The sequence below is a fragment of the Nelumbo lutea genome, chromosome 6 (assembly GCF_056320005.1).
Source record: "Nelumbo lutea isolate HS-2025 chromosome 6, American lotus-T2T, whole genome shotgun sequence".
NCBI classification, from domain to species: Eukaryota; Viridiplantae; Streptophyta; class Magnoliopsida; order Proteales; family Nelumbonaceae; genus Nelumbo; species Nelumbo lutea.
Genome location: NC_142689.1, coordinates 35,167,081 through 35,194,980, shown reverse-complemented (window position 1 = coordinate 35,194,980; position 27,900 = coordinate 35,167,081). Strand labels below are relative to the sequence as shown.

General features: G+C 41.7%; 1 protein-coding gene across 2 annotated transcripts in view; it reads right to left on the bottom strand.

Annotated features, from left to right (window-relative positions):
* LOC148848505 (AP-2 complex subunit mu-like) overlaps positions 1 to 27,900 on the bottom strand; it is an 80,330-nt gene that overhangs the window by 7,264 nt on the left and 45,166 nt on the right. For both annotated transcript variants that reach the window (XM_088949694.1, XM_088949695.1), the window contains 3 exons: positions 15,900 to 16,016; positions 15,042 to 15,132; positions 14,823 to 14,965 (listed from right to left, as the gene is read on the bottom strand). In XM_088949694.1, the coding sequence (XP_088805820.1) occupies positions 14,823 to 14,965; positions 15,042 to 15,132; positions 15,900 to 16,016 (351 nt within the window). The remainder of the gene's footprint in view (positions 1 to 14,822; positions 14,966 to 15,041; positions 15,133 to 15,899; positions 16,017 to 27,900) is intronic.

Sequence of the window (27,900 nt, the reverse complement as noted above, 5' to 3'; positions counted from 1 at the left end):
ATCTGCCTAGATTTCTGCTTGCCTAGGGTTCATTCTCTGCGCACCCTATCTAGGGTTTTCCTTTTGTTTTTTTCGTGTTCAATTGGAGATAAGGGAAAGGGCTGAAAAGGAGTGATCGCCCTCTTCCCTTGGGGGTCTCTATGCCTCCAATCAGGTCGTATGTGGTCGGTTGATGTGATTTCTGAGATCGCCCTCTCCTAGTAGAGGAGGAATAGAGGGCCAAACTGTGTGTGACTGTTGTGTGTGGACTGCTCTCCTGCTCGCATGGGTATTACTTCAGCGATAAGGTAAGAGATTTCAGTTCTGGTTTATGGATTAAATAGGAGGTGTGTTTCAGATCATTTGCTAGTGTTTCGGCCAGTCAGTGCTAGGGTTTATGCTAGTTTCTTTGCGCATGTTGAAGGAAGAGATATGATCATATAGTGGTGAGATTTCAGGTAGTTGTAGGAGCAGGGTTTGTGGTGTAAAGAACACACATTCCAGCAACAATTAGTGCTGCAATCAGTGTGACAGGTGTGACCTAGTGGTGTGTAGTGTGCAGATCTTAGTGATAATAGAATTCAGCAAGTGTGCAGTATTGGTGATAACATAATGAGAGACAGTAATGATTATAAACCTAGTGTGATGGTGCCTGCAGACTACCTGAATGTTCAGATGACCTCCATTAAGTTAAATGGAGAGAATTATGTACCTTGGGCTAAATCCGTTGAAGTCTTTCTAAAGGTAAAGAAGAAGGTAAAACATATCAGAGAGGAGAAACCTTCCTCTGACTCTCACGAGTATGAAGATTGGGAGCAAGAGGACACTCAGATCATCACATGGTTGTGGAATAGTATGGAACCCAGGATTAGTGTGAACTTCATGTTCTTTGATACTGCCAAAGACGTGTGGGACCATGCGAAAAATTGTATTTGGGGCAGGACAATACAACCAGAGTTTATCAGCTTTATCAAGAGTACTTTAATCTGCAACAGGGCAATCAGAGTCTTGAGGAGTACTATGCCAACATGAGGAACATACGTAATGAGTTGAATGTCTATCATCCTCTCACTTCTGATGTCAAGATTCAGCAACAACAGAGAGAGCAGCTTGATGTGACTAGATTTTTGGTGGGACTAAAGTCTGAATATGAACCGGTACGGGCTCAGATATTAGGGGGATCAGCTCTTCCGTCCCTGGAAGAGGTATTTGCTCGACTTCGGAGGATTTCTATCGGATCTACTGAGAACTCTAATACCTCAGATAGATCATCCTTTGCTGCATCGAGAGGCCGTGGTGGTAGAGGTGGAGCTCGGGGAGCTCAGTCTGGCCGTGGTGTTGGTAGTGGTTCTGCATATGGCCGAAGTGGCAATGGTGGGTCTACTTATAATCGTGGTGGTGGTCGTACTGGGAGCAGAGATTCAGGGGGAGCCCGTGGTAGAGGACGTAGCTCAAGCCCGAGGAAGTGCACTCATTGTGGTATGGATGGACATACCATCAACTATTGTTATGATTTACATGGTCCTCCCTCAACCTGGGCCAATCATGCCGCGACCGGTGACTCAAGTTCCAGCTTTAAACAGGAGAATCATTCATCTGACCAGTTGCCTCCTACATCCACAGATGGTCCCATGAAGGAGATGGTGAGTGTTCCCCGTGATGAATATGAGAGGTTTATCCAATCACAACAGAACACGGCAACTTTTGCTCACTCAAGTATGGCTTGTCTGACATCTACACCCAATCCCTGGATCATTGACTCTGGAGCCTCCGATCACATGACTGGAACTCCAGGTGTGTTTTCCTCGTCTCATTGCTCAACATCACAATCCGTCACCCTTGCTAATGGTTCCACATCCTCAATTTGTGGTGTTGGTAATGTTGACCTAGATCCTGTATCCCTCTCATCAGTTATGTATGTTCCTAAATTGCCTTATAACCTTATGTCTGTTAGTAAGCAGACCAAATCATTTAACTGCTCCATTACCTTTTATCCTTCTATGTGTGTCTTTCAAGATCTCAAGACGGGGATGAAGATTGGTGGAGGGCATGAAGCAGGTGGACTGTATTATCTTGACGGTGGTGGTGGTAGAACTTCAACAGCTCCCCAGTCATCTCTTTCTCCTCTCTAGTGGCACTGCTGATTTGGTCATCCGTCACTCAAAGTCTTGAAGTCCTTGGTTCCGTCCTTGAGTCAGCTTTCCGTTTTGGATTGTGAGTCGTGTCAGTTTGGGAAACACCATCGTGTTCCCTTTAGTTCTAGGGTTGATAACCGTGTGTCGAGTCCTTTTTCTTTAGTTCATTCAGATGTTTGGAATCCTTATAAAGTAATGTCATATAATGGATACAGATATTTTGTCATGGCTCTATTTAATGAAAGAAAGAAGTGAATTGTTTACCATTTTCCAAAAATTTTATGCTGAAATTCGTAACCAATTTGGTACCCATATCAAAGTTTTTCGTTCTGATAATGGCCGCGAATATTTATCCTCATCATTTCAGGAATACCTGGACCAACACGGCATTATACATCAGGCCTCGTGTACCTACACCCCACAACAAAACGGGGTGGCTGAGAGAAAGAATCGCCATCTCCTTGAAACAGCAAGATCCCTAATGCATCACATGCATGTTCCCAAACCTTTTTGGAGTGATGCAGTGCTTACCTCTTGTTTTCTGATTAATCGGATGCCCACGTTCATCCTTGATGGTCAGTCTCCGTTTCAGGTCTTGTTTCCCTCTTTGTCTCCGTTCCCTCTTACGCCGAGAGTTTTTGTGTGTCTATTTTGTCCATCATCTAGGTCCTGGGAACGACAAGTTTGATGCCCGTTCTCTCAAGTGCATCTTCCTTGGCTATTCTCGGACCCAGAAAGGGTATAGGTGTTACCATCCTGGTTCTCGACGGTCCTTTGTGTGTGCTGATGTCAGTTTCTTTGAGTCTACTCCGTTCTTTTTGGGGTCTGGTGATGCTTCTTCCTTCTCATCACCTCCTCCCCTTCCACTTCCCGTTGTCGATCCTCAGTTTGTTCCAGTTGTGACCAAATCCTTGCCTCCGGTGCCACCACCTGTTGAACGCCCACCTACTCGTCATGTGTATACACATCGCCCACGTGCACTGGCTACTACTACTCCAGCTACATCTCCGTCAACGGATCTGGAACCAGAACCCCACTTGGCATCTGAGATTGATCTACCCATTGCTTTGCGGAAAGGTAAACGTACTTGCACCCTTCATCCCATTTCTGATTATGTTTCTCTTACTCACCTTTCCGCTTCCCATCGCCAGTTTGTTACCTTGTTATCATCAGTTATTGTTCCTAAAGATGTCTAGGAAGCCCTTGCCTCTCCAGGGTGGTGACGTGCCATGGAAGAAGAACTCTCAGCCCTTCATCATAATCATACTTGGGACCTCGCTGCTCTTCCTCCTGGGAAGCAAGCTGTTGGTTGTAAGTGGGCTCATACGATTAAGTACCTGCCTGATGGTAGTGTTGAACGCCTGAAAGCGCGATTAGTTGCAAAAGGGTACTCCCAAACCTATGGCATTGACTACACAAAGACCTTCTCACCGGTTGCTAAGATCGGGTCAGTTCGTGTTGTGATCTCTCTTGCAGCCATGTATGAGTGGCCACTATATCAGCTTGATATCAAGAATGCCTTTTTGCATGGTGACTTACTCGAGGAGGTCTACATGGAGCAACCTCCAGGGTTTGTTGCTCAGGGGGAGGATGGTAAGGTGTGCCGACAATGGAAGGCTATATATGGGCTTAAACAATCTCCTCGAGCATGGTTTGGTAGGTTCAGTGAGGTGGTAAAGAAGTTTGGCATGAAACAGTGCAAGGTTGACCATTTTGTATTTAGTCATGACTCTTCGGGAGGAAAAATACTGTTGGTGGTGTATGTAGATGATAGGCTGAAGACTTATCTGCAGGATCACTTTCAGACAAAGGATCTGGGTAAACTAAAATACTTCTTAAGGATAGAGGTAGCGAGATCCAAGTATGGGATTAATCTGTGCCAGAGGAAGTATGTGCTTGATTTGCTGGACGAAACAGGCTTGTTGGGTGCCAAACCAGTTGAAACACCCATGGACACAAATACCAAGCTAAGCAGTGATATGGGTGAAGTGTTTGAAGACCCTGGCAGATACCGACGACTTGTGGGCAAACTGAACTACCTAACCATTACCAGACCAGACATCTCATTTGCAGTTAGTGTGGTAAGCCAGTTCATGCAAAAACCTCTGACTCCTCACTGGAATGCGGTTCTGAGAATTGTGAAGTATCTAAAAGGGGCCCCGGGTCGCGGTCTGATATACAAGACTGGGGGAAAACTTGAAATAGAAGGGTATTCTTATGCTGATGGGGCCGGTTCTATGTCTAATAGGCGGTCTACTACAGGCTATTGCACGTTTCTGGGAGGTAACCTGGTGACATGGAAAAGTAAGAAGCAGACAGTTGTGGCAAGAAGCAGTGCAGAGGCAGAATATAGGGCTATGGCGCATACCGCTTGTGAGTTAGTGTGGCTAAGGAACCTTCTACAGGAAGTAGGGTACAACATTAACACTCCAATGAAGCTCTACTGTGATAATCAGGCTGCAGTTCATATCTCCTCGAATCCAGTGTTTCATGAAAGAACCAAGCATATTGAGGTTGACTGTCACTTTGTGAGGGAGAAGGTGCTGAATGGAGAGCTAGACACTACACATGTTAATACAGGAAATCAATGGGCTGACTTATTTACAAAAGGTTTGAGTCGGGGAAGAGTGGACTGCATATGTAACAAGCTGGGAGTATATGATATATACTCACCAGCTTGAGGGGGAGTGTAAGCATAGGGGTATTTCTGTCTTTATACCTTGATTGATGTTGCTGATCTGTAATGTTGTGTTGAAATATGTGCTCTTAAGTAAGGGCACATGGGTCTTTTCAGTTATGTTTTAATATTAATATAAATTCTTACTGGCCGAATGGAAGAGAACATGTTGACTCTTTCAGTTCGAACCAGAATTCTCTCTTCTCTCTTTCTCTCTTTCTCTCTTTCTCTATCATTCTCTCTTCTTCTACATTACTGAACTCTCAGGCCAAACTCTAAGGCAGACCTGAATTCTAACATCTTTAAATATAAGCACCATAGTACTCTTTCTCCATTCATCAGGCATGTACATAAAATCACCTATTTGACTATATCATACAAAATATAATATATAATATATGTGGGTATAGACCAAGCTTACCGGGCTTTGAAATCTGAAGCCCAAGCTTGGCCCATATTATGTTTGGGCCTAGTGCAGGCACAATCAGGCATGAATAAAAAACATAGGCCCAGGCCAAGAAATTTCTCACGCCTGATTGGTTTTCATAAGCCCTTATCCAGTATGTTTTGAAATCCATTTCCATCATAATTTAATCAATGCATGCGTTACGGAAAATGTACCTAGAACAGTTCTAACAAACCATAGAATTTTGTGCACAAGGGCATTCATGAATTACATTCTACTGGTTAGGATGCAGCCCTGCAAAGATGAGCTGCACTTTTCTTGGAAATGCATTGTTGTCCCTTCATTCCTCTTTATTAGATTTTACCCTTCCTTAGGGATAGAGTTACAAGTTTAGAGAGAAAATATAGCGTAGGGATACACATGAAAATCAGCTCTTTTGATATGTAATAGTATGCAGACCATTTGGTATTTGCTTTCTTTGCAGTTCTACTGGTTAGGATGCAGGCCTTAAAAGATGAGCTGCACTAACGCATTGTTGTCCCTTCATTCCTCTTATTAGATTTTTACCTTTCTTAGGGATAGAGCTATAAGTTCTTGGGAGAAATTATGGTGTAGGGATACACTTGAAAATCAACTCTTATGGTATGTGCTAGTATGTGGACCAGTTGGTATTTGCTTCCATTGCAGGTCTAGTGGTTGGTCTATCAACCACCTTTCTATTTCCTCTCACTATGTTCCCATGATCTGGAGCAACTTGTCTTGTCTTGGTGATAGATGGACCAACATGAGATTTCAAGTCTGTGACTACATTTTTCCCCCAGGAGTAAGGGAGGAGATCATGTTGAGATGTGTGACAGCTGATGTCTGATATGTCCCGGAAATTTGACACGCACTTCACAGCACTCTCAGAATTCTGTACTCAGCAAAAGTCTGGCTTCTCCCTCCCCCAAAGCCCCTTCTTATACACATCTTACAGCTTAACTGCCTTCCATAATAAATGCCCAGCTGGCCGAAATATAAATGCCCCACTCTTCTTATTCCCAACTAACAAGCTATAAATGCAAAATGCCCTATACTCTTCCTATTCTCAACTGACAAGCTATAAATGCCACAAAAACTCTCCTTATTCCCTCCAGCCATAAAATCCCCCATGTTCAATTATTTCCCCCCCCCCTTGGCTGCCAGCTAACCTTTCCCCTTCCTGGTGTATGTAAAATTAATTGGGGGCCTTCATTACCCGCCGCCCAAAGTCTAACCTTGTCCTCAAGGTTGAAATGAGAGAATTGGTCGCGAAATAAGTCAAAAGGCTCCCATGAATCTTCAAAATCAGGCAGGTCCTGCCAATGGATAAGCACTTCCGAACCAGTAACTCCAGGCATAGTGGATGGACGCACCCCCCCGAAGCCGCAGGTTCCACCAGCATTTCCATATCAGCTGACAAAGTGGAAGGAATCACGGGCGAAGAGATATGATTGCCAATTGCCTTCTTGAGTTGCGAGACATGAAAAACAGGGTGAATCTTTGCCTCTAGAGGAAGTTGAAGTTTATAAGCGACAACACCAACTCTTTCCATAATAGCAAATGGTCCATAAAAGCAAGGGGCAAGCTTTTCATTGGCTCGGCGAGCTAGAGACTGTTGGCGATAAGGTCGCACTCGTACATACACCGAATCCCCAACCTCAAAATTAACATCATGGCGGTTCACATCTGCTGAGTCTTTCATCTTTTGTTGTGCCCGGTGTAGATGAGCACGCAGCTCCCTGAGTATAGCATCTCGCTGAAGGAGAACAGCTTCAACATCAGCATTAGCCATAGAGCCATAGCGGATTAATGGAGGAGGATCACGCCCATAAACCACCTTGAAAGGTGTCATGCCTGCAGCAGTGTGAAAAGAGGTATTATAGTTGTATTCTGCCCACGATATCCAAGAAGACCAGCGGGAGGGGGAATCATCCGCAAAGCTCCTCAAATAAGTCTCCAAACAGCGATTAACCACCTCCGACTGTCCATCTGTCTGAGTATGGTAAGCTGAGTTGCGACGCAATTCTGAACCCTGCAGGGTAAAAAGCTCTCGCCAGAAGAAGCTCATAAAGACCTTATCACGATCAGATACAATCGAGCAGGGAATGCCATGTAAACGGACTATGTTGAGCAAGAAGGCCTGAGCAACCGTGAGAGCTAAGAAGGGATGACTGAGAGGGATAAAATGGGCATACTTGGAGAGACGATCAACCACCACCATAATTGCATCAAACCCCTTCGATTTAGGAAGAGCCTCAATAAAGTCCATAGCAATATCTCCCCAGATCTGTTCAGGTACGGGCAAAGGTTGTAAAAGGCCAGCAGGGGACATGGCTTCATATTTACTGTATTGACACACATCGTAGGCCTGCACAAACTCCTGGACAGAATGCCTTATCCCCCGCCAGTAAAATTCAGCTTTTATGTCCGGCGGATACCCACGTGTCCTCCCACAACTCCTGAATGAAACTCCTTAAGTAAGAGGGGGATAAATGGGGAAGAAGTTGGCATAACCAATTTACCATGATAACGTAGGTGTTCTCCCACTAAAGAATAGGCGGGATAGGCAGTCGGATCCTGCTGTATGGTATGCTTGATGTTGGCCAGAAAAGGATCATCATCAACTTGCTCCTTAAGGTCATCAAAATCAAGAAAAATAGGTACTGTAAGTGAGTTTAAGTGCATTTCGGCAGGAATTCGGGATAGGGCGTCAGCCACGGTATTATCAACACTCATTTTGTACTGAATCTCAAAGTCATAATTCATAAGCTTAAGAAGCCACTTATGATGCTCACCTTCGACAATCCGCTGCTCCAACAGATACTTGAGACTCCGCTAGTCGGTTCAAACAATAAAGCATCTTCCAAGAAGATAGGGACGCCATTTTTTAATAGAAAAGACAATGGCCATTAATTCCCTCTCGTAGACAGATGTTGACTGTGCCGACGGGGTAAGCTTGTGGCTATAAAAAGCTATAGACCGATTATTCTGCATTAATACCGCCCTGAGACCTACCCCAGATGCATCTGTCTCGATCAAGAAGGACTGGGAAAAATCGGGAAGGGCCAACAATGGTACGGTCATCATAGCCCGTTTCAATTCCTGAAATGCATTCTCAGCCTCCGCATTCCATGAGAAAGCATCCTTTTTAAGTTGTTGCGTCAATGGCCATGCTATTTTACTATAGCTACGCACAAAACGGCGATAATAGCTTGTAAGTCCCAAAAAACCGCGAAGAGCTTTAAGTGAAGATGGTTGAGGTCAGTCAACAATGGCCTGGATTTTAGAAAGATCGGTAGAAGCACCAGCCATGCTAATAATATGACCCAAGTTGTTATGGGCCCGGAAATAGGATCTCGTCACGGATCGGTCCACGGGGAAAACCTCATGTTTTCCTTTGTTCCTCCCTGGTCTTGATGAACCTATCTTGGCGCCCTAATGGTGATTTGTCCAAGAGATTACCTAACTTTCCTTGCTCTCTTTCTTGACTGAAATTTTCGATGCCTTTATTCAATTATAGTGGCTCCTTAAATAGGAGATTACAAGAGTCCTGCTCTTAGGGAGACTCCTAGCTTAGGGAGACCTCCAACTTTATCTTGATAAGATAAGACTGATAAGATAAGATAAGTCTCTCTTAATCCTAATCAAATAAGATAAGTCTCTCTTAATCATAATCTAATAAGATAAGATAATCTAATCTATTAACTTAATAAGATAAGAATAACAAGATAGTCTAATCTAATCTGCTGAATGGATAAGACTGTTGCTGCCGAATTGAATAGGATGAGAACATCGGATCATTGTTGTTGCTGCTCCCAATACGCGTTCACATCATTACTCCCCTCTTGGACTACGAGCTTGTCCTCGAGCTCGAATTAAGGATGGGTGTCTGGAAACACAGTCAAAGGAATCCCGGATAGGTGGAATGACTTTGCCCTCTTGGATCGGGTTCCAATGAAGAGGGTTCATCCTCATCTTCCTCTTGTTTCACCAGGAGGCAGAAAAGTCTCTTGCACTTGTGCCCTGCTAAGTAGAGTTCATCGCAATTAAAACATTGTCCCCTCGCCTTGCGTTCCGCCATCTTAGCCCTAGACAAGTGCTTAATAGGGGGTGCAATGACACTGCTCCCCACACTGGATGCTGATCTGGAATTGTTGCTCGTCTGTGGCTTCCGTTCTTGGCTGAATGCTGAATATGAAGCCATTGCGAGTGGTTCCGGAGATGCCCATGCTGATGGAGGCCGCCCCATACTGAAGGTTCCGCGGCTGAGTTGTAGTTTGCGTTCGAAAGCGCGAGCTATACTCATGGTTGTAACCAGGTTGGGGGGATTCTGCATTTCCACGTCCACCTGTAGGGATTCTGCTAACCCAGTGGTGAACATGTCTACCTACTGGTCCGATAGCACTGAAGATGCCCTCGTGAGGAGGGCCTGGAACTGGCGTTGGTATTCTGCCACCATGCCGGTTTGTTTAAGGTTAATCAGCTCGCCTAAGGGGTTGCTTGTCAGTGGGGGCCCAAATCTAAGAAGGCAGTAGGACTTGAACTGGGACCAACTGAGCCCAGGTTCTTCCTGTTCTAATCGATAGAACCAGAGTTGCGCTTCCTCTGTTAAGTGAAAGGCGGCTAGGCTTACCTTATCCTGGTCGTCTGTCCGTTGATTTCGAAAAAACTGCTCGCACCGGTACAACCCGCCCAAGGGATCTCTATTGCCGTTGTACGACAAGAATTCTAACCTGCTGTACTTGGGGATGACTGCGGCCCCCTGGATGCCGAACTGCTGCTCGCCGAAAGACTCTAGAAGATCTGGTCGACGGCCGCTAGTGGTTGTCACCCCTTCTGTGTTCCTCTCTTTGCTAGAAAGGAAAAACTCCATCAGACGCCATAGCTCCCTGACTTCGTCCTTGATTTCCCATACTTCCGAGCTGGTCTCCATGAGCCGGTGCTCGAGTTCGTGAACCTTGGTCGGCAATTGCTCAAAATCACCCATGACGCCTTGCTCTGATACCAAAATGTTATGGGCCCGGGCGTAGGATCTCGTCACGGGTCGGTCCACGGGAAGAACCTCTAGTTTCCCCTTCCCCCTCCCTTTGCGTGGCGACCTAAGGGGTGATTTGTCCAAGAGATCACCCTAACTCTCCTTTACTCTTCTCTTTGACTGAAATTTTGGATGCCTTTATTCAATAATAGTGGCTCCTTAAATAGGAGATTACAAGAGTCCTGCTCTTAGGGAGACTCGTTGCTGAATAGGGAGACCTCCAACTCTATCTTGATAAGATAAGACTGATAAGATAAGATAAGTCTCTCTTAATCCTAATCTAATAAGATAAGATAATCTAATCTACTAACTTAATAAGATAAGATAAGAATAACAAGATAGTCTAATCTAATCTGCTGAAAGGATAAGACTGTTGATGCTGAATTGGATAGAATGAGAACACCTGATCATTGTTGTTGCTCCTCCCAATACGCGTCCACATTACAGGTACTCAATGCTAGGCTAAGCAAAGATACATTTCTTTGAGTTGGCAAAGAGACAGTGGGCGCGCAACACAGAGAAGACCTGTCGGAGGTGATCCCAATGGGAAGCTTTGGAAGCACTGTAAACCAGAATATCAACAAAAAATACCAGCAAAAAACGACGGAGGAAATCATGGAATATAGTATTCATTAATGACTGGAAGGTCGAGGGCGCATTGGTGAGACCGAAGGGCATGACAAGGAATTCGTAATGGCCCTCGTGGGTGCGAAATGCAGTCTTGGGAATGTCCTCACTGCATACCCGAATCTGGTGGTAGCCCGATTTAAGATCAATTTTGCTGAAAATAGAAGCACCATGGAGCTCATCGAGAAGTTCTTCAATGACCAGAATGGGGAACTTATCTGGAACCGTAGCACGGTTAAGGGCTCAGTAATCCACACAAAAATGCCAACTTCCGTCTTTCCATTTGACTAAAAGGACTGGGTCGAGTAGGGGCTTGTACTTGGCTGAATAATACCCGCAGCCAACATCTCAGAGATAAGAAGTTCAATCTCATCTTTCTAGAATTGAGGATATCTGTAAGGACGAACAAAGATAGGAGAAGTGCCTTCCTGTAAGGCAATAGCATGTTCCGTAGCCCGTGCAGGGGGTAAGCCCGTAGGCATGTCAAAAATATCTTTGAACTCATCTAGTAAGTCGGAGATTGGCGGGGATGTAGGCAAGACAGAGTTCAACGAAGGATCCACTATCTGCAATTGTTTTAATTCTATCAACACCCCTTGTCCCTCATGTTGTAAGTTGTGAATCATGGCATGCAAAGATACTTGAGAGGAACAGAGAGAAGGGTCATCCTGCAACTTTACCCGGACACCTCCCAAATTGAGCTTCATAGACATGTTGCCCCAATTCATCACTGAGTCCCTGAGGGATGCTAATCAAGGAAAACCAAGAATGACATCCGTAGAACCCAACTTTAAGGGAAAGAAATCAGCAATGACATCCAATTCGGGTAAGTTGAGGCAAACCTGACGGTAGACTCCAAAAGTTCTCACCTCATCACCATTTCGTGTGTAGGGGTGCGGGGTAATTTCAATTCTTCCACTAAAGTTGTGGAGATAAAGTTGTGGGATGCACTCGAGTCTACCAATATGACCACCTCACGTGACAAAATGCGTCCACGCACCTTAAGCGAATTTACCGCACACAACCCAACAAGAGACGAGACACAAAGTGCGGCTGATTCTAGAGTCGGAGCAATTGCAGTGTCCCCGGAAGTGCAGTCCCAATTAGACGCATCAGAATCAAGTTCCTCCACGTCATCTTGAACCCATAAAACCTGAAGTGATTTCTGAGCACAATGATGTCCCAGGCTGTATTTCTCGTCGCAACGGAAACATAGACCCTTCGCTCGTTTCTGCTGCATCTCTTTATCGGTCATCTTTTCGAAAGCAGGAGGTGGGGCCTTAATAATAGGGGCTGATGCAGGAGGAGGGATTGCTACTCGTGTAGGTCAGGTGACAGAAGAAGTAGTCACTTGTGAAACTCACGAGTTAAAGTGGGTTCCAGAGAGGGACGTTGCGGGCCCACGAGGAATATGAACTGGACTGATAGGCCCATAAGGCCTGATTCTTTTCCTCAATATTCTGGGCTGCAACCATTTTTCTAATCAGCCCAGCGGGTTCCATCTGTCGGAGTTCGGCCTGGATATCTAGGCGCAATCCATTCACACAGGCTGCTTCAAGGATTGATTCTGGTAGGTCACGTAAGGGGGCAGAAAGCACCTCGAAATGGTGACGATATTCCTTGACAGTAGTGGATTGATGCAATGATAGAAGCTGCTCCTGCAAGTTTCCCTCCTGAGTTGATCGGAAACGTTCAAGGAGGAGTTCCTTGAATTCTGCCCAGCTACTAAAGGGCCGCCAACCATCCTCCCAATAATACCATGCCAGTACATCACCTTCTAAACAGGCCACTGCAGCCCGCAGACATTCCGCCAGAAGCAAGCCATTAATCTCAAAATAGCGCTCCGCGCAAAAAAGCCAGCCATCTGGATTTTCCCCATCAAAAATAGGCAGCTCCAACTTCCGAGGAAGTGAATCAGAAGTATGTTCTGGGACTGTCGTTGAAGGGGACGTCGGGAAAGCTGCACCCTTTCCTTTGTCAGCCGCACGACTTGATGCGGATACAGGAGGAACATTGTCAGTTGTAGACAAAGGAGCTGACAAGGACTGTTGCTGCAGCAACAGATCAAAACGCCTTACCAAGTCTTGTACGCCTCCTTCCAGGGATGTGATCTTCAACAGTCCAGCTGTTATCTCATCACGCAAGCCATCCACTTCAGAATGCAGAGAAGTCGAGCGTTCTTCGAAGCCCTCCACATGCGATGCCACTTCCTTAGCTGTCACCATGGCTGAGGAAAGACACGCTCTGATACGACTGATATGTCCCAGAAATTTGACACGCACTTCACAGACTCACAGCAGAATCCAAACCACTAGTACCTCAACAGGGAACTGATAATCATTCAGAAGAAAAGAGGATCACTTACAGTAGGTCGGTTCTTCGAGAGATGGCCAGCTCTCCCAAGCACTCTCAGAATTCTGTACTCAGCAAAAGTCTGGCTTCTCCCTCCCCCAAAGCCCCTTCTTATACATATCTTACAGCCTAATTGCCTTCCATAATAAATGCCCAGCTGGCCGAAATATAAATGCCCCACTCTTCTTATTCCCAACTAACAAGCTATAAATGCTAAATGCCCTATACTCTTCCTATTCTCAACTGACAAGCTATAAATGCCACAAAAACTCTCCTTATTCCCTCCAGCCATAAATTCCCCCATGTTCAATTATTCCCCCCCCGGGCGCCAACTGACCTTTCCCCTTCCTGGTGTATGTAAAATTAATTGGGGGCCTATCAATGTCCTGTGGTCCCTTAGGAAAAGATGAACATCAGAATCTTTTTAAACAAGGAATAGTCCCTGGAGATTTTGATAGGCTCGCATGAGATTTAGAGTTTGGTGATGTCTTTATGCATGAAATGATTACAGGATGGTATTATGTGGCTTCATTATCAACTAGCAAGTCCTTTGTTGGGACTTGGGAGGCTGTCAACCAAGTCATAAATACCTGTGAAAAACTTCTAAAAAGATAGAAGTTCTGGGCTCTTTCTCGGTTTCTCCTCATGTGTGTACCTTGTTGGAAGAGTCAGGAAAGTACTAATCACCTTCTGTTGCATACTTGCATTGTTCCTATGCCTCTAGTTTGTGGCTGATCACTCTTAGACTGTTTGGAAAACTTAGAGGGCACCTTCTGACGTAGCTGATTTGTTTAAATCAGATTGGTTGGGAAGGGACAGTAGAAGGCAAAAAATTCTGTGGCAGTATTTGCATGGGTCAGTGTTGTGGGGCATGTGGGGTGAAAGAAATGCAAGGATCTTTGAAGAAAAGTATAGAAATGTGACTGATTGGTCCCCTCCTTCAGAAGGTGTAGTCAAGTTGAATTTTGATGGTTGCTGTCTTGGGAACCCAGGAGCTTCTGGAGTAGGGGGTGTGGCCAAGGATCATGAGGGTAACACAATTCTAAGTTTCTCTGGGCCAGTGAGATTTGGATATTCTTTTGAGTGCAGAGCTACTGACTTTGATTCAAGGACTAAAATTGCTGGTGTTAGGGAAATTATTAGATAGTGATCAGATGGATGAGTAATAAAGGAAAGCATCCTTAGTCCTTGCAGCACTTTATTAGAGAATAGAAACCCTGGGCCCTCAAATGCTAAACTAAACATTTAATTCACTGACAGTTCAGCTGGGGAGACGCAATGGATTTATCTATACAGTTGACAATGCTGGGCGGCCTGGGCTAGTTGTTAGTATCTAGTCTTGGGGTTTGATCACTGGTTTTATAGTGGTTAGTTACTTTCTTTATGGGTCTGTATTTTTCAGTCATGGAGGTTCAGTTTTCTTGTATCTACCTTTTATTTCTAGTTTACTTCATGCATGTGAGATAACAGAAGAAAAAAGTCCAGAACAGTTATAGAAATAAAACAAGGAGCAAAGCCAACCCTTAAAAAAAGAAAACATAACAGTGACATATACATATATTACACAAATCCTAGATGCTAAATACTCACTTCCAAACCAAGCAATCAATAGAAGCATTGTACTTAGCTCGACCAGATGTCACTTGAAAACTTGTTTTTGCAGTTTGCTTTGGCACTGGAACCTTGATTACAACTCCAAGTGCAAACATTTTTGCACCAAACACACTCTTCACCTGAGCATTGACACTATTAAAGAGGTCCAAGCCATGAAAACATGAAATATGCATCATTTGGTATGCAAGTACGCACTTTAACATTTACTTCCATACGTGTCCTACCCAATTCCTTGATTGTTGGCAACACTCGAAACGGAAGATTAACACCTTCAGTAATACGATACCTAGACAAACAAATAATATCATTAAAAAGGAAATGTTAAGAAAGACAAAGAAGGCAAAAGCCCATTTTATTTATTGCATCAGTAGTCAGAGTATAAAATATACATACTGGAACAAAGAAATTTAAAATGAGGTTGAATGGAGGCAAGAATGTGCCACCACATCAAATGGTTTCATGCAACAAAGGAAGTGGATAATACAACCAGAAACATGTAGACACACAAGTTGCCGAGTACAAAACCATGGATAGGGGAAATCATTGAGTGGACCTGCAACAACTTCAATTCATTTTCTAAAAGATTGAATTTTATTAACATAAAGATAGGAAGAACTGCAAATCAGCACTCGTCAAAAAGTGCAGAACCATCTTAAATATAAAATTACTATATCCAAAAGTGAAAATATAGAAATAGTCAAAACAGAAGAAACTTACAAAACATTGTGATTCCTTAAGGGGTTCCTCACATGAAGGTGTTTTTACTCAACCAGAGAAGCATCAGATGAGACTTAAGCCAATACAAGGTAAGGTAGAGATACCAAGTAGATTCTAATATGGCAACAGTAAACTGCCCCTTCATGTGAAAGGCCCCTCATTGAATCAAACCCCATTTTGCAAATAAACATCTACATGTTACCCAAGTGGCTACGAAGAAAATAACATTTCTATTGTTATTGCTCCAAAGTCCAATGTAGCTAAGAGAAACTATGACAATAAATAAAAAAGTAAAGGTGTTTCCAGTTCCTTCAAAGGAAAGAACATCCAACTTACTTCATCAATTCAAATTCACCATCAGGTGGCACAAAACTGACTGTTTTCTCTGAATTGAACCTTGTCAGGTTTACGCAATGGTGGAAAGTAACATCATCGAGTTCAATAGTTTTGCCACTGCAAAGAAGCAACACATTCAAGTACTCAGTTACCAAAAAAAAAACATATTCTACAAATAATAAGGCTGCAAAAAGTATCCATTTGTCCAAATACATATTCAAATCCAATATGATTAAGGTGATCTGAATTTGATCCACTTAAAATAATACCTATATATTAGCAAACATGGTTTGAGTGTTGTATGTTTACTAAAGAGTCATGGATTTTGGTCTCATTGGTGTTATTACTATTATATTTTTTTGTGGGTAACAGTTAAATTTTATTAATTATCAGTAAAAGAAATGCTACATACAATAAATGTAAGCACCCCAATGATACAAGTGTCAGAGTCAGTTCGAAGAGTGCACGGGAAGCTGAAAGGGTGAATCTCTCAGTGACCACACACCCAAAAGAGATGTACTAAGAGAGAAAGGACAGTTATGGCCTTCTCTAATACAAAGAATAAAAGACTGTATACAAGAAAGAAAATAATGGTACTTATGTAAGATACATGATAAAATGTGTTCCCAACCAAGTCAGTCCATAGTGTCTCTACACCCCCCCACCTCAAACTGATGTCGAGTTATACCCTGGTCAGTATTTTAAACCCAATCCTTTAATAATCACATTAATATGGCAAATGGTTAAAAATTTGTGATTCTTGGTTATAATAACTTGACGTTGCATACCTCCTCTTCTTCACAGTTCATCTCCCTAAAACCTTTCTTGTTCCAAAATTTACTACTAATTTAACTTCTGCCGGTCAATCGGTATAGGATGGTAACACAGTTTCTTTTTCTCATGATGGATTTTTGATTCAAGACCACCAAACTGGGACGGTGAGGAGGAAGGGCATAGACTGGGCTGGATATTTGCTTTGGAGTTCGAGAAATCTCAAGCTTTGCCTACTTCTTTGTGTTTACTTTCCACCTCTAGTATTGAACTTGTTTATAGAAATAATGAGTGGCATCTTTGGCATAAGCACCTTGGCCACCCTTATGTTAAGAAACCATTTCTATTTGGTTCTGTTTGTTTGTCTTCTACAAATACTTCTTTTGCTCACATTAATAAATCTTGCATTTCATGTGGTTTGATTAAAAGGTCATGTTTTACCTTTTCTATCTACTACTACACATTCTTCTATTCCTTTTTAGTTGATTCACAATGATGTTTGACCAGTTCGGGGGGAGGGGGATTACTTAAAGGAACAGGAAATTCAATCATAGAGATCATGTCCTAGGACCCAACAACAAAATGGGGTGGCAGAATGGAAGAATGGCCACATATTGAGTTTTGTGAGAACCTTGTAGCACATGCACTTACTCACTTTTGGGAAGAGGCAGACAGCACTACTGTATACATCATTAACTTGCTTCTCTTTTGTATTCTCTATGACACCTCTCCTTTTCAATGCTTATTTCATTGGCCCCCAAACTTCCATTTGCTTCATGTTTTTGGCTACATGTGTTTTGTACATCTACCTCCTCATGAATGAACAAATCATACTCCACATTCGGCTTTGTGTGTCTTCATGGGATATAGCTTGGATCACAAGGGGTTTCTCTGTTATGACCCTTGTGCTCGATGGATTCGGAACTCTAGAAATGTTGTCTTTCTTGAGAATGTTTCTTTCTTTTCTCTGTTGCCATGTCAGAGTCAGTTCGAAGAATGCACAAGAAGCTGAAAAGGTGTCTCTCAGTGACCACATTTCCAAAAGAGATGTATTATATATCAAGAGAGTACAAGAGAGAAAGAACAGTTATGCCCTTCTCTAATACAAAGAACAAAGGACTGTATACAAGAAAGAAAATAATGATATTATACATAAGATACATAACATAAATGCGCTCCCAACCAAGGCAACCCATAGTGTCTCTACAATAGGCTAGAATAAGCTACCTAATCCCTTCCTTTTGAGATACAAGTTATTGTCCTATAAATATAAATACCCTCAAACATTTGGCCCCTACTTATCCCTTGTTTAGCTAATGAATCAGCCAAGGAATTTTCTGATCTTTGACTGATGAATAAGTGATTGTGAGATCCTTTTCCAGCTGTCTTATTTCTCTCAAAGCATTTCTTTGCTGTGATGAGCTATTGGTAGCTTTTTTTAGCCATCTCTCACTGCCACTTTGAAGTCCTCTTCTGCCACCAAGTTCCTAGAATTGAGTGAACTGTTCAATCTCAACCCCCATAAGACTACATTCTTTTCATCTCTAGTAGAACCCCAATTTCCATGGGGCCTCACTACATGGCTGAGATCTTTCCAAAACAGTTTTTGAATACTATTCCAATGCCTCATGTTTTTGGGCTTACCACTCTGTATCTGCCAAAGTTCAACTTGATATGATCCTGATTAGGAAGGTTCTACTGCACTAAAGGGAGAATGGAGCAAGGTACCCTGATCCAATGAACCACTTTAATTGCTTTATTTTCCATTGATGTTATTTATAATTCATGATATACAATACCAAAGTAATTTATAAGCATCATCATCATCCATGCCTAATCCCAACTATATGGGACCGATTGTTACATGAATCCTGTTTTGCCAATCCATTCTATTCAACGCCATATCTACTGTTAAATTATTAGTGCTTAAATCATAACTTACTACTTCTACCCATGTATCTTTTTGGTCTACCCTGAGCTCTTCTAGCCCCTTCAATGTGTAACAAATCATTTCTTCAATGTGTAACAAATATCTTATTAATAAGATATAATTGACAAGCTTCAATTTGAATCCACATATTAACAGTTCAAATTTGGAACTTATTATATCCAAATTGAATCCAATCTTTTTGCAGCCCCAAGGAATAAGCAACTTCAAGCTAAAAGTACAGTCGATTCATTAAGAATTATCATTCCTTTGACAGGCAAGATGTAATATTTAAAAATAGGGTAGAAAGACAGGAACAAATGAAGACAGATGCAGTTCAAGTTGCCAGAGAATCAAATCCAAGAAATTATCACTCATAGATCAACCATATGCTAAAAATGAGCAGTTTTAAACTACAAGTAGAGACAACCCATTAAGGAAGAAGATGATTCCTTAACGGCCAAGATATAATGCTCAGTATGGTCTAGAAAGAAAGGCATGAGCAAAAAGAAGCAAGATGCACTTCAGATAGACAGAAAATGAAATCCAAGAAAAACAAGCTTATCACTCATAAATCAATATGTACATGAATGACTTTACATGCACATGCAAGCGCACCCCCACACACACACACGAGCCTGGATCTCCTGCAAGCAAAAACTCTGCTCACATAGCATCCAGCCGCACATTTGGAATATCTCCCATACGTTTATGTTAAATTCATGGGGAGATGTCCCCAAGGTGCAACAGGATTGCCATGCTTTCATGGTGTGCAGAGTTTTTGCTTGCAGGAATCCCATCATCACATAAACACACACATGTCAATTTTAAAAGAACAGTCTTTTATCAATAACTGTAAATTTCTATTTTATAAGAACAAAGTTTATCATGACAAATTTGTATACAAGAGTAATATCAAAGAGAACCAATCAGTTTCATCAAGGTCGATGTATATTTTTCAAACCAGGAGAATAGATTTAATAACCTAATAATGTGTTTAGATGTTTGAATCTTCATTAATAAAAACCAAGTGCCCATAAAGTACAATAACCTCCAGTATACAAGTATGATAGAATTGGGAGTACAATACCAATATTAGAGGTTAGAGTATGTATAGCTAAAGAGAGAATTTAGAATGATGATTAGATGTGGTTCCTAAACTGAGTACACACACAAAAGAAATATGGAAAGCACCTTGTCATGAAACAGTTATCAGTATAAAACTAGATATTTGAATTATTGAAATGGAAGTTTGCATGGAGACCAGGAATCTGTTGCACGGAGTTTGGCAATTAGGGAATCCATATTTGATTTTGATAAGAAAAATACTCTTTCAGACTTCTTCTTCTGACAACATTCCAGGACTTTTCTCAGAGATTATGACACCAAATTGTCAGATCAAAGATCAAATGGTCTCTTAAAGTGTTGAGACAGTAACATTCTAATAATCCCTAGAACACAATTCTTATTCCCTCAGGCCAGTGTTTTAAAAATTGACCTGGAGGCTGAACCAATTTTGCCTCCGGGTCATGGGTCAGTGGTTCGACTGTCTGGGTCGGACAAGTCAGACCATGACATGTCATCAATATATATAAATACATAAATATATTATATGCGTATACAATATGTTATATAGAACAAATAATATATAATTACATTCTACATGTAATATATGTATATATACATATGTATGTTTTATTTTACATCTAATTAATATTTTTTATTTCTTCCCCTAAAAAACATTTTTATTTCAACTTTTATTTTTTTATTTGTAAAAAACATAGAATTAAGATTTGAGGCCAAAAAGTTGTTTTTTGGCAAAAATAGTAGGGCAGTGGCACCTCGGAATGCGTAGATCTCAAAAAGTTACCTAAATTTGTAAGTTGTAACTCGTGTACCTAAATTTGTAAGTTGTAACTCGTGACCAGTGACCAGGTCAACCGGGTCAATGGTTCAACCACCCAGGTCAAACGGTTTTTGTCAATTTTTGGATTTTAGGAAAACTAGAACCGACAATGGGACCATATATGGTTTGAACAGTTCACATGGCTGACAACTCCTTTATAGTAGTTAAGAATTACACCTATAGTAATTCAGAAAATATAGGAAAATAAAGAAAGAAAGGAAGAGAATGAAGAAGAAAGAGGTTTCAGCAGTAGGTTGTAGAAGAAGAAGAGAAGGGAAAAGAGAAAAGAAGAGTTCGAACCTCTCACTGTAGCCCCCTTGATCTCTTTTATTAACTTAATTCTACAATTAAGTACAATTATCCAGATGCCCTTAATGAGGCAACCAGCACTAAAGAAATAATTAAAAAAAAACAAAAAAAAAAGAAAAACATAACTAAGGCCCATAACCAACAAACATAAACTTAAGCACACCTCTCCTACACTCCCCCTCAAGCTAAGCATAAATGTCAATCATGCCCATCTTGCTTACATAATGTTGAAGCTTTTCCTTTGGAACTCCCTTAGTTAGAAAATCTGCTAGCTACTCTTCTGATGTAATGAAAGAAAGGCACACCTCTCTTGAAAGTAGCTATTAAAATTGCACCACCCCAAAACTTCACAAGAACATAGGTAGCAAAAAGGATGCTCCTTGCAACTGTGAAGAAACTCCCTGATGTATCATTTTTATTGTAGTCCTTATTGTATTGTTTTCTTATTTATTATTAATTTCACTTCATCCCTACAAGGGCCTCTCTATAAATTCTCTAAATTGTGTTGCCCTACAAGGGCCTCTCTGTAATTTCTGTAATTTCACTTTCTATATAAAGGACCCTGAGAATTTTGTATTCTGCTCTGGGTCTGTTGACATGGTATCAGAGCAGGCTGTTCTTTCCTTGCTCATTTGTTGGGCATATTAGGGTTTCTATTCTCAGGGTGCTTTTGGCTGGTGTTAGGGCTCTTCTAACCATGGTTCCTCTTGAAGGCTTCTGTCTGGAAAGATTTCTGACCAGCTGTGTCGCCCAGAACCTTCTTTCCCTCAGAAAATCACCAGAAACTGACAAGTCTTGGAGGTGTTCCGGTCTTCTCTCCTAGACGGCAGAAGTTTTGTTTTCTTCCTCTGACTGTGTACTGATTTCTCATGGGTGGCAGCAGCCTTTCTCTCTGTGGTTCAGTTCCGAACAGTCACAGATTAAGGAGACTCAACAGTCTGGCTGCTTCCTCCCACAACAGCAGCAGTATTCGAACCTGGGTTCTTATTCTGACTGAGGAACTTTAACAGACATCAGGTCCTCTCTACAAAACTGATCTGGAAAACTTTTCATTTCAGGTTGGTGCATCACAATATTGTCATAATCGACTTATATCAGTCCTTGGAACCCTAGTTTGTGTTGCCCTAATTCTGTGGTGCTATTGGAGGATTTTTCATTCTTCTCTAAAGTTTCCTGCTGAAGTTGCATTGGATTTGTCTGTATTTCATGCCTCAGCCCTCATTTTACTTTTCTGAAGAATATTGTGTTCAGCTTAAGTAATTTTTTTTCTGCCTTGTTCATTGCTGATTTGAGTACTTTTCCAACATCAGTACTGATATTCTAGGTTGTTTTTTTTGCTCGTTAATGATAGCTGAAAAGGTTGATTTTCTCCCTATAAAATTTGATGGAACTAACTACAATATGTGGAAGTTCCATTTTGATTTCTATGTTGAGGGAAAGAGACTTGAAGGTTACTTGAATGGGACTGTAAGTAAACCTGATGAGGCTGAGGTTGATAGTAAAGCCTATACACAATGAAAGCTTGACAACGGAAAGTTCTCCTGGATTTTGAGCTCCATTGTGCCTCACATCACATTAGTGTTCCTATGAGAAGACTGAGGACTGCCTATGAGATGTATGCTTACTTGAAAAAGGTTTATCATCAATCCAGATTGAATCTAAAATCTTTGCTTATTGCCAGGGGGACAAAAAGATACAAGAATACTATTCAGGCTTTAATGATCTCTGGGCTGAATATGAACTTTTTCATATTGAACCCTCTAATCCCGTTGAATGTGTCAAGTATTTGCAGAAACATTTTGAAAATAGAAAAGTTAACCAATTTCTCATGAAGCAGAGACCTAAGTATGAAATAATCAAGTCAAATATCTTGAGTAGAGGAACTCTTCCAGACTTAGACTTTGTGATGGGAGAGTTGTTGAGGGAAGAAACTAAACTCCTAACTGCTGCAAACATAGAAGGGAAACATCCTGATTCAGGGATTGATACCGTTTTTCTTGCACGGAGGAATAAGAAATCTGGTGGAAAGGACCCTTCTAAAACTCAATGCTACGAATGTCAAGGATATGGACATATAGCCTCTCATTGCAAAAAGAAGAATGTCTGCACATATTGCAAACAACAGAGACATATCATTCTAGATTGCCCAATTCGTCCACCCAAGGGACCCATGAAGAAGAATCAGTCACGAGCTTATCAAGCGTATGAGGGACGAGTGTCCGATACCCCTATTGCCAAGGGAGAATCCTCTACTTCCATGAATAAAGAATTGATACAACAATTGGTATCTTCCACCATCTCAGCTGCCTTTTCTGTTATCGGCTATCTGGTGAGTTCTTCAGTTATTGCTCTTCTCCCATTTGGATAATTGATTCTAGTGCTACAAATCATATGACTGGGCCTATCCTGAACCTTCAAACGGAATGTCTGAAACCAACCATAAACACATTACAACTGCTAATGGTGAGAAACTTGACATCATTGGGAGTGATGACTTGTGTATCAAACTTTCTCCCTCAAATTCCTTGTCCCTTGCTAAAACCTTCCTTGTTCCTAAATTTACTGCCAAGCTTATTTCAGCTGGCCAATTGGTTGATGAAGGTCATATTCTAACATTTTCTTCTAATGGTTATTTGATTTAGAACCAATGCACTGGGAAGGTAAAAGGGAAGGGGCATAGGATGGGCCGCATGTTTGCATTGGAGTTTGAGAAATCTCCATCAGCATCATCTTCTGCTTTTTTGAGCTCTTCTACATTGAGTCAAAGAAACTATGTTTGGGATTTATGGCATAAACGCTTGGGCCACCCAAATTCTGATAAACTTAAATACTTGTTTGAGTTTGGTTTTATTAAAACTAAAATTCCTTCTATGAAATCCTTTGATACATCTTGTGTTTCTTGTTGTTTGAGTAAGAGTCATATTTTACCATTCACTCACCGAGCTGAACATGCTACTTCACCTTTTGAAATCATTCATAGTGATGTTTGGGCTTTTGTTGTTTCTTGGATGGGATACAAGTATTTTGTGCTATTTATTGATGATTGTACCAGGTACACTTGGATCTACCTTCTCAAACACAAATCAGAAGTTTTTCCAACCATTAGGTTGTTTCATTACATGGTTCAAGTTTGTTTCCAAGTGAATGTGCAAATCTTACGCTCAAACTCAGGGGGAGAATACAATGACGGAGATTTTTTGGCTTACCTGAAACATCATGGCATACAAGTCCAACGATGTTGCCTAACACTCCTCAGCAAAATGGTGTGGCAAAAAGAAAGAATGGTCACATTCTCAATGTTTTAAGGACTCTCCTACAAGAATCACATGCGCCTCCCACATCTGGGTTGAGGTCGTTAGCACTGCAATATATCTTGATCAATTGTATCCCATCATCTGTGCTTGCTAACATTTCTCCTCATCAAAAGATGTTTGGATCCCCCCCCCCCAAATCTTTCCCATCTTCATATCTTTGGGTGTTTATGCTTTGTTCATCTTCCTCATGAACGTTCAAAGCTTTCAGCTCAGTTTGTCATGTGCTCTTTTGTGGGGTATAGCCCGAACCACAAGGGATTCATTTGTTACAACCCCTCAGCACGTCGAATTCATATTTCTCGAAATTTGATTTTTCTTGAGCATATCTCCTTGTTTTTAGGAATTGCCAAGTTATCTGCACCCTCTGTTTCAGTTTTGCATGATTTTGAACAACAGGATTCTCCATCATCCATTGATGAAAAGGAACTTCTCGTCTTCTCTTGCAAGCGGATTCGTGATCCAACTCCTACGCCTACGATCCCTCCCCATTCTTACCAGTAGGCTAGTAGCAGCCCTCAGTGGAAAGAAGCCATGGATGCAGAGATTCAAGCTTTGCATGAGAATGACACCTAGGACCTTGTCCCAACACCTTCAGATGGCTCTGTTATAGAGAGCAAATGGGTCTATTCCATTAAGCTGAAATCTGATGGGTCTTTGCACCATTACAAAGCCAGGCGTGTGGCATATAAGCAAGAGTATGGCATTGACTATGAAGAGACTTTCGCTGCTGTAGCCAAGATTACTACAGCTGGTGTTCTTTTAGCAAGCCCCTCGAGCTTGGTTTGAAAAATTCAGAGATGTTGTTGTGCAAGATGGATATAGCTAAAGCACATTGGACTACTCTCTCTTTGTTTGGAAAAGACCCCAGGGCCTTACCATTCTCATACTGTATGTGGATGACATACTATTGACTGGAGATGATAATAGAAGGAATCCATGACCTCAAGTCTCTTCTCCATAGTTCCTTCCACATGAAGGATCTCGTCCCTCTTAACTATTTCTTGGGACTTGAAGTCCAGCGGAGCTCCTAAGGTTTTTTTTGTTTGCCAACACAAGTATGCCTCTGGTTTTGTTAAGTTGGCCAACCTCAGTGATAATAAATAGGTTAATACTCCCTTGGAGCTGAATGTCAAATTATCCAAATCAAAAGGCTCCCTGCTTCCTGATGCTTCCCTCTATCAGCAACTTGTAGGGTCTCTCATCGATCTGACCATGACTCGTCCTAACATCTCACATGCAGTTCAAGTTGTTAGTTTGTCTTTGCACCTCGTCAACCTCATCTGATTACAGCGTATCATCCACTATAATCGAGGTTCTTTATCACAAGGTCTTTTCTTTTCTTCATCTTCTTCTCTCCAACAGAAGGCCTATGCTGATGCAGATTGGGTTGGATGCCCTGACACACGACGCTCTACTACCGAGTGGTGTGTCTTCATGGGTGACTCTAATATCATGGAAATGCAAGAAACAACAAACTGCTTCCAAGTCCTCTACGGAAGCAGAGTACAGGGCAATGTCATCTGTTTGCAGTGAAGTTGTTTGGCTTCAATCATTATTTCAGGAGTTCGGACATTCCTCTCCTACGTCCATTCCTCTGTATGCGGATAACACTAGTGCCATTAAGATTGCTTCTAATCCTATCTTCCATGAAAGGACAAAGCATATTGAGGTGGACTGCCACTTTATCCATGATCTGTTTCTTACAAACTCTATCTCTCTCCCTCATTTTGCCTCTGATATGTAAGTTGTTGACATCTTTACAAAGGCCATGACGAGATCCAGACACTTATTCCTAGTAAGCAAACTGATGCTCATGCCTCTACATCAGTTTGAGGGGGAGTGTGAAGAAACTCCCCAATGTACCATTTTATGTAGTCCTTATTGTATTGTTTTCTTATTTATTATTATTTTCACTTCAACCCTACAAGGACCTCTTTGTAAATTCTCTAAATTGTGTTACCCTACAAGGGCCCCTCTATAATTTTTGTAATTTCACTTTCTATATAAAGGACCCATGGGGTAGGGTCAAATCATCCATTCTTCATCCCCAGAAAATTGTATTCTGCTCTGGGTTTGTTGATATCAACTTCCATAATATGTCTGTTTTTCCTCTCCACTACTCCATTTGTTGTGAAGTATGTGCACAAGAACTCTAACAAACAACCCCAAACTTCTCCAGATAGGGGGGAAGGTCCTTCCCAAAATATTCCTTAGCACTGTCCGATCGAAATATTTTGATATGGGTGTTAAACTGATTATGTGTTCATGGAACTGCTGCACAAGTTTAGGCACTTTAGAACGAGAATGCATAAGGTAAGTCCAAGTATATCATGAAAAATCATCAATAAACTGGATGAAATATCTATAGCTACCATTAGGGGTAAACTGAGTATGTGTTCATGGAACTACTGTACAAGTATAGGCACTTTAGCACGAGAATGCATAAGGTAAATCCAGGTATATCATGAAAAATCATCAATAAACTGGATGAAATATCTATAGCTACCATTAGGGGTAAGCAAGAAAAACCAAAAAACCGAACCGAACCAAAAATCTAGTTAACTGAACCGAGTCGATTCGGATTCGGTTTGATATTTTTTAAAAGCCGAAGGTACCGGTGTAGAAGAGATGAGAAGATTGGGTAGGCAAGGTTTTGTTCACAAATTGGATCTTGTAAAGGCCTATGATTTAGTGAATTGAGTTTTCTGCTAGAGGTGCTCAGAAAGTGTGGTTTTGGGGATAGATGGTGCAAGTGGATAGGTGGTTGTCTGACGTCTTGCCATTACTTAGTTTAGTAAATGGAGTAGTAAAGGACTTTTTCCTAGCATGTAGGGGCTTGAGACAAGGTGATCCATTGTCCCCTTTCCTTTTCACATTGGTTTTTAATGTTTTTAGTACACTTTTGCCAAAAGCAGACAGGGTTGGATTGATAAGAAGATGGAGATTAGGAAGAAATCAAGTTTCAATTACCCACCTTCAGTTTGCAGATGATATCATAGTCTTTTGTGAGAAATGTGACTTGTTAAGAGCAAGGAATCTGAGAAATCTAATAACCCTCTTTGAGAATGTCTCAAACCTGAAAATTAATCTTGAGAAGAATTGTGTGATGGGGCTAAATGTGGATGAAAGGGACTTGGAGTCTATTGTTGCTTGCTTAGAATGCCCTATTTCTGCTTGGCCCTTGACCTATCTAAGACTTCCCCTAGGTGCAAATCCAAAGGAAAGTAGGTTTTGGACCCAGTGGAAAAGAAGTTTAAAAAAAAGGCTAGTGACCTAGAAAAAGAACTATATCTCTCTGGGGTAGAATAACTTTGATTAGGACCACACTCGCAAACTCACCCATCTACTTTTTGTTTGTTTTTAGGATACCTGTTAGGGAAGCCAAGAAGATAGAAAAGTTGATAGGCGGTTTTTTGTGGGAGCCAAGTGTAGAAAAAAGGGAACATTTGATTAGATGGGAGGTGGTGAGTCAAAGCAAGGAACAAGAAGGCTTAGGGTTAGGGGACCTAGTAAACAAGAATGAAGCTCTTTTGGGCAAGTGGTCATGGAGGTGGCCTCTGGAAAGAGAGATTGTGGCACGATGTGGTGGCTAGTATCCATGGCTGTTCTAAATCTGGTTGGGATGTCGGGTATCTCGATGAGCCTCACTCACTACACCTTGGAATAAGGTACGATGTCTATAATGGTAACTTTGTGCTTTTTCGGGAAGATGCTTGGGTGGGCAACCAACCCTTAAAAAACCTTCGTCCCTCCCTTTTTTCTATTTCCCTCTAT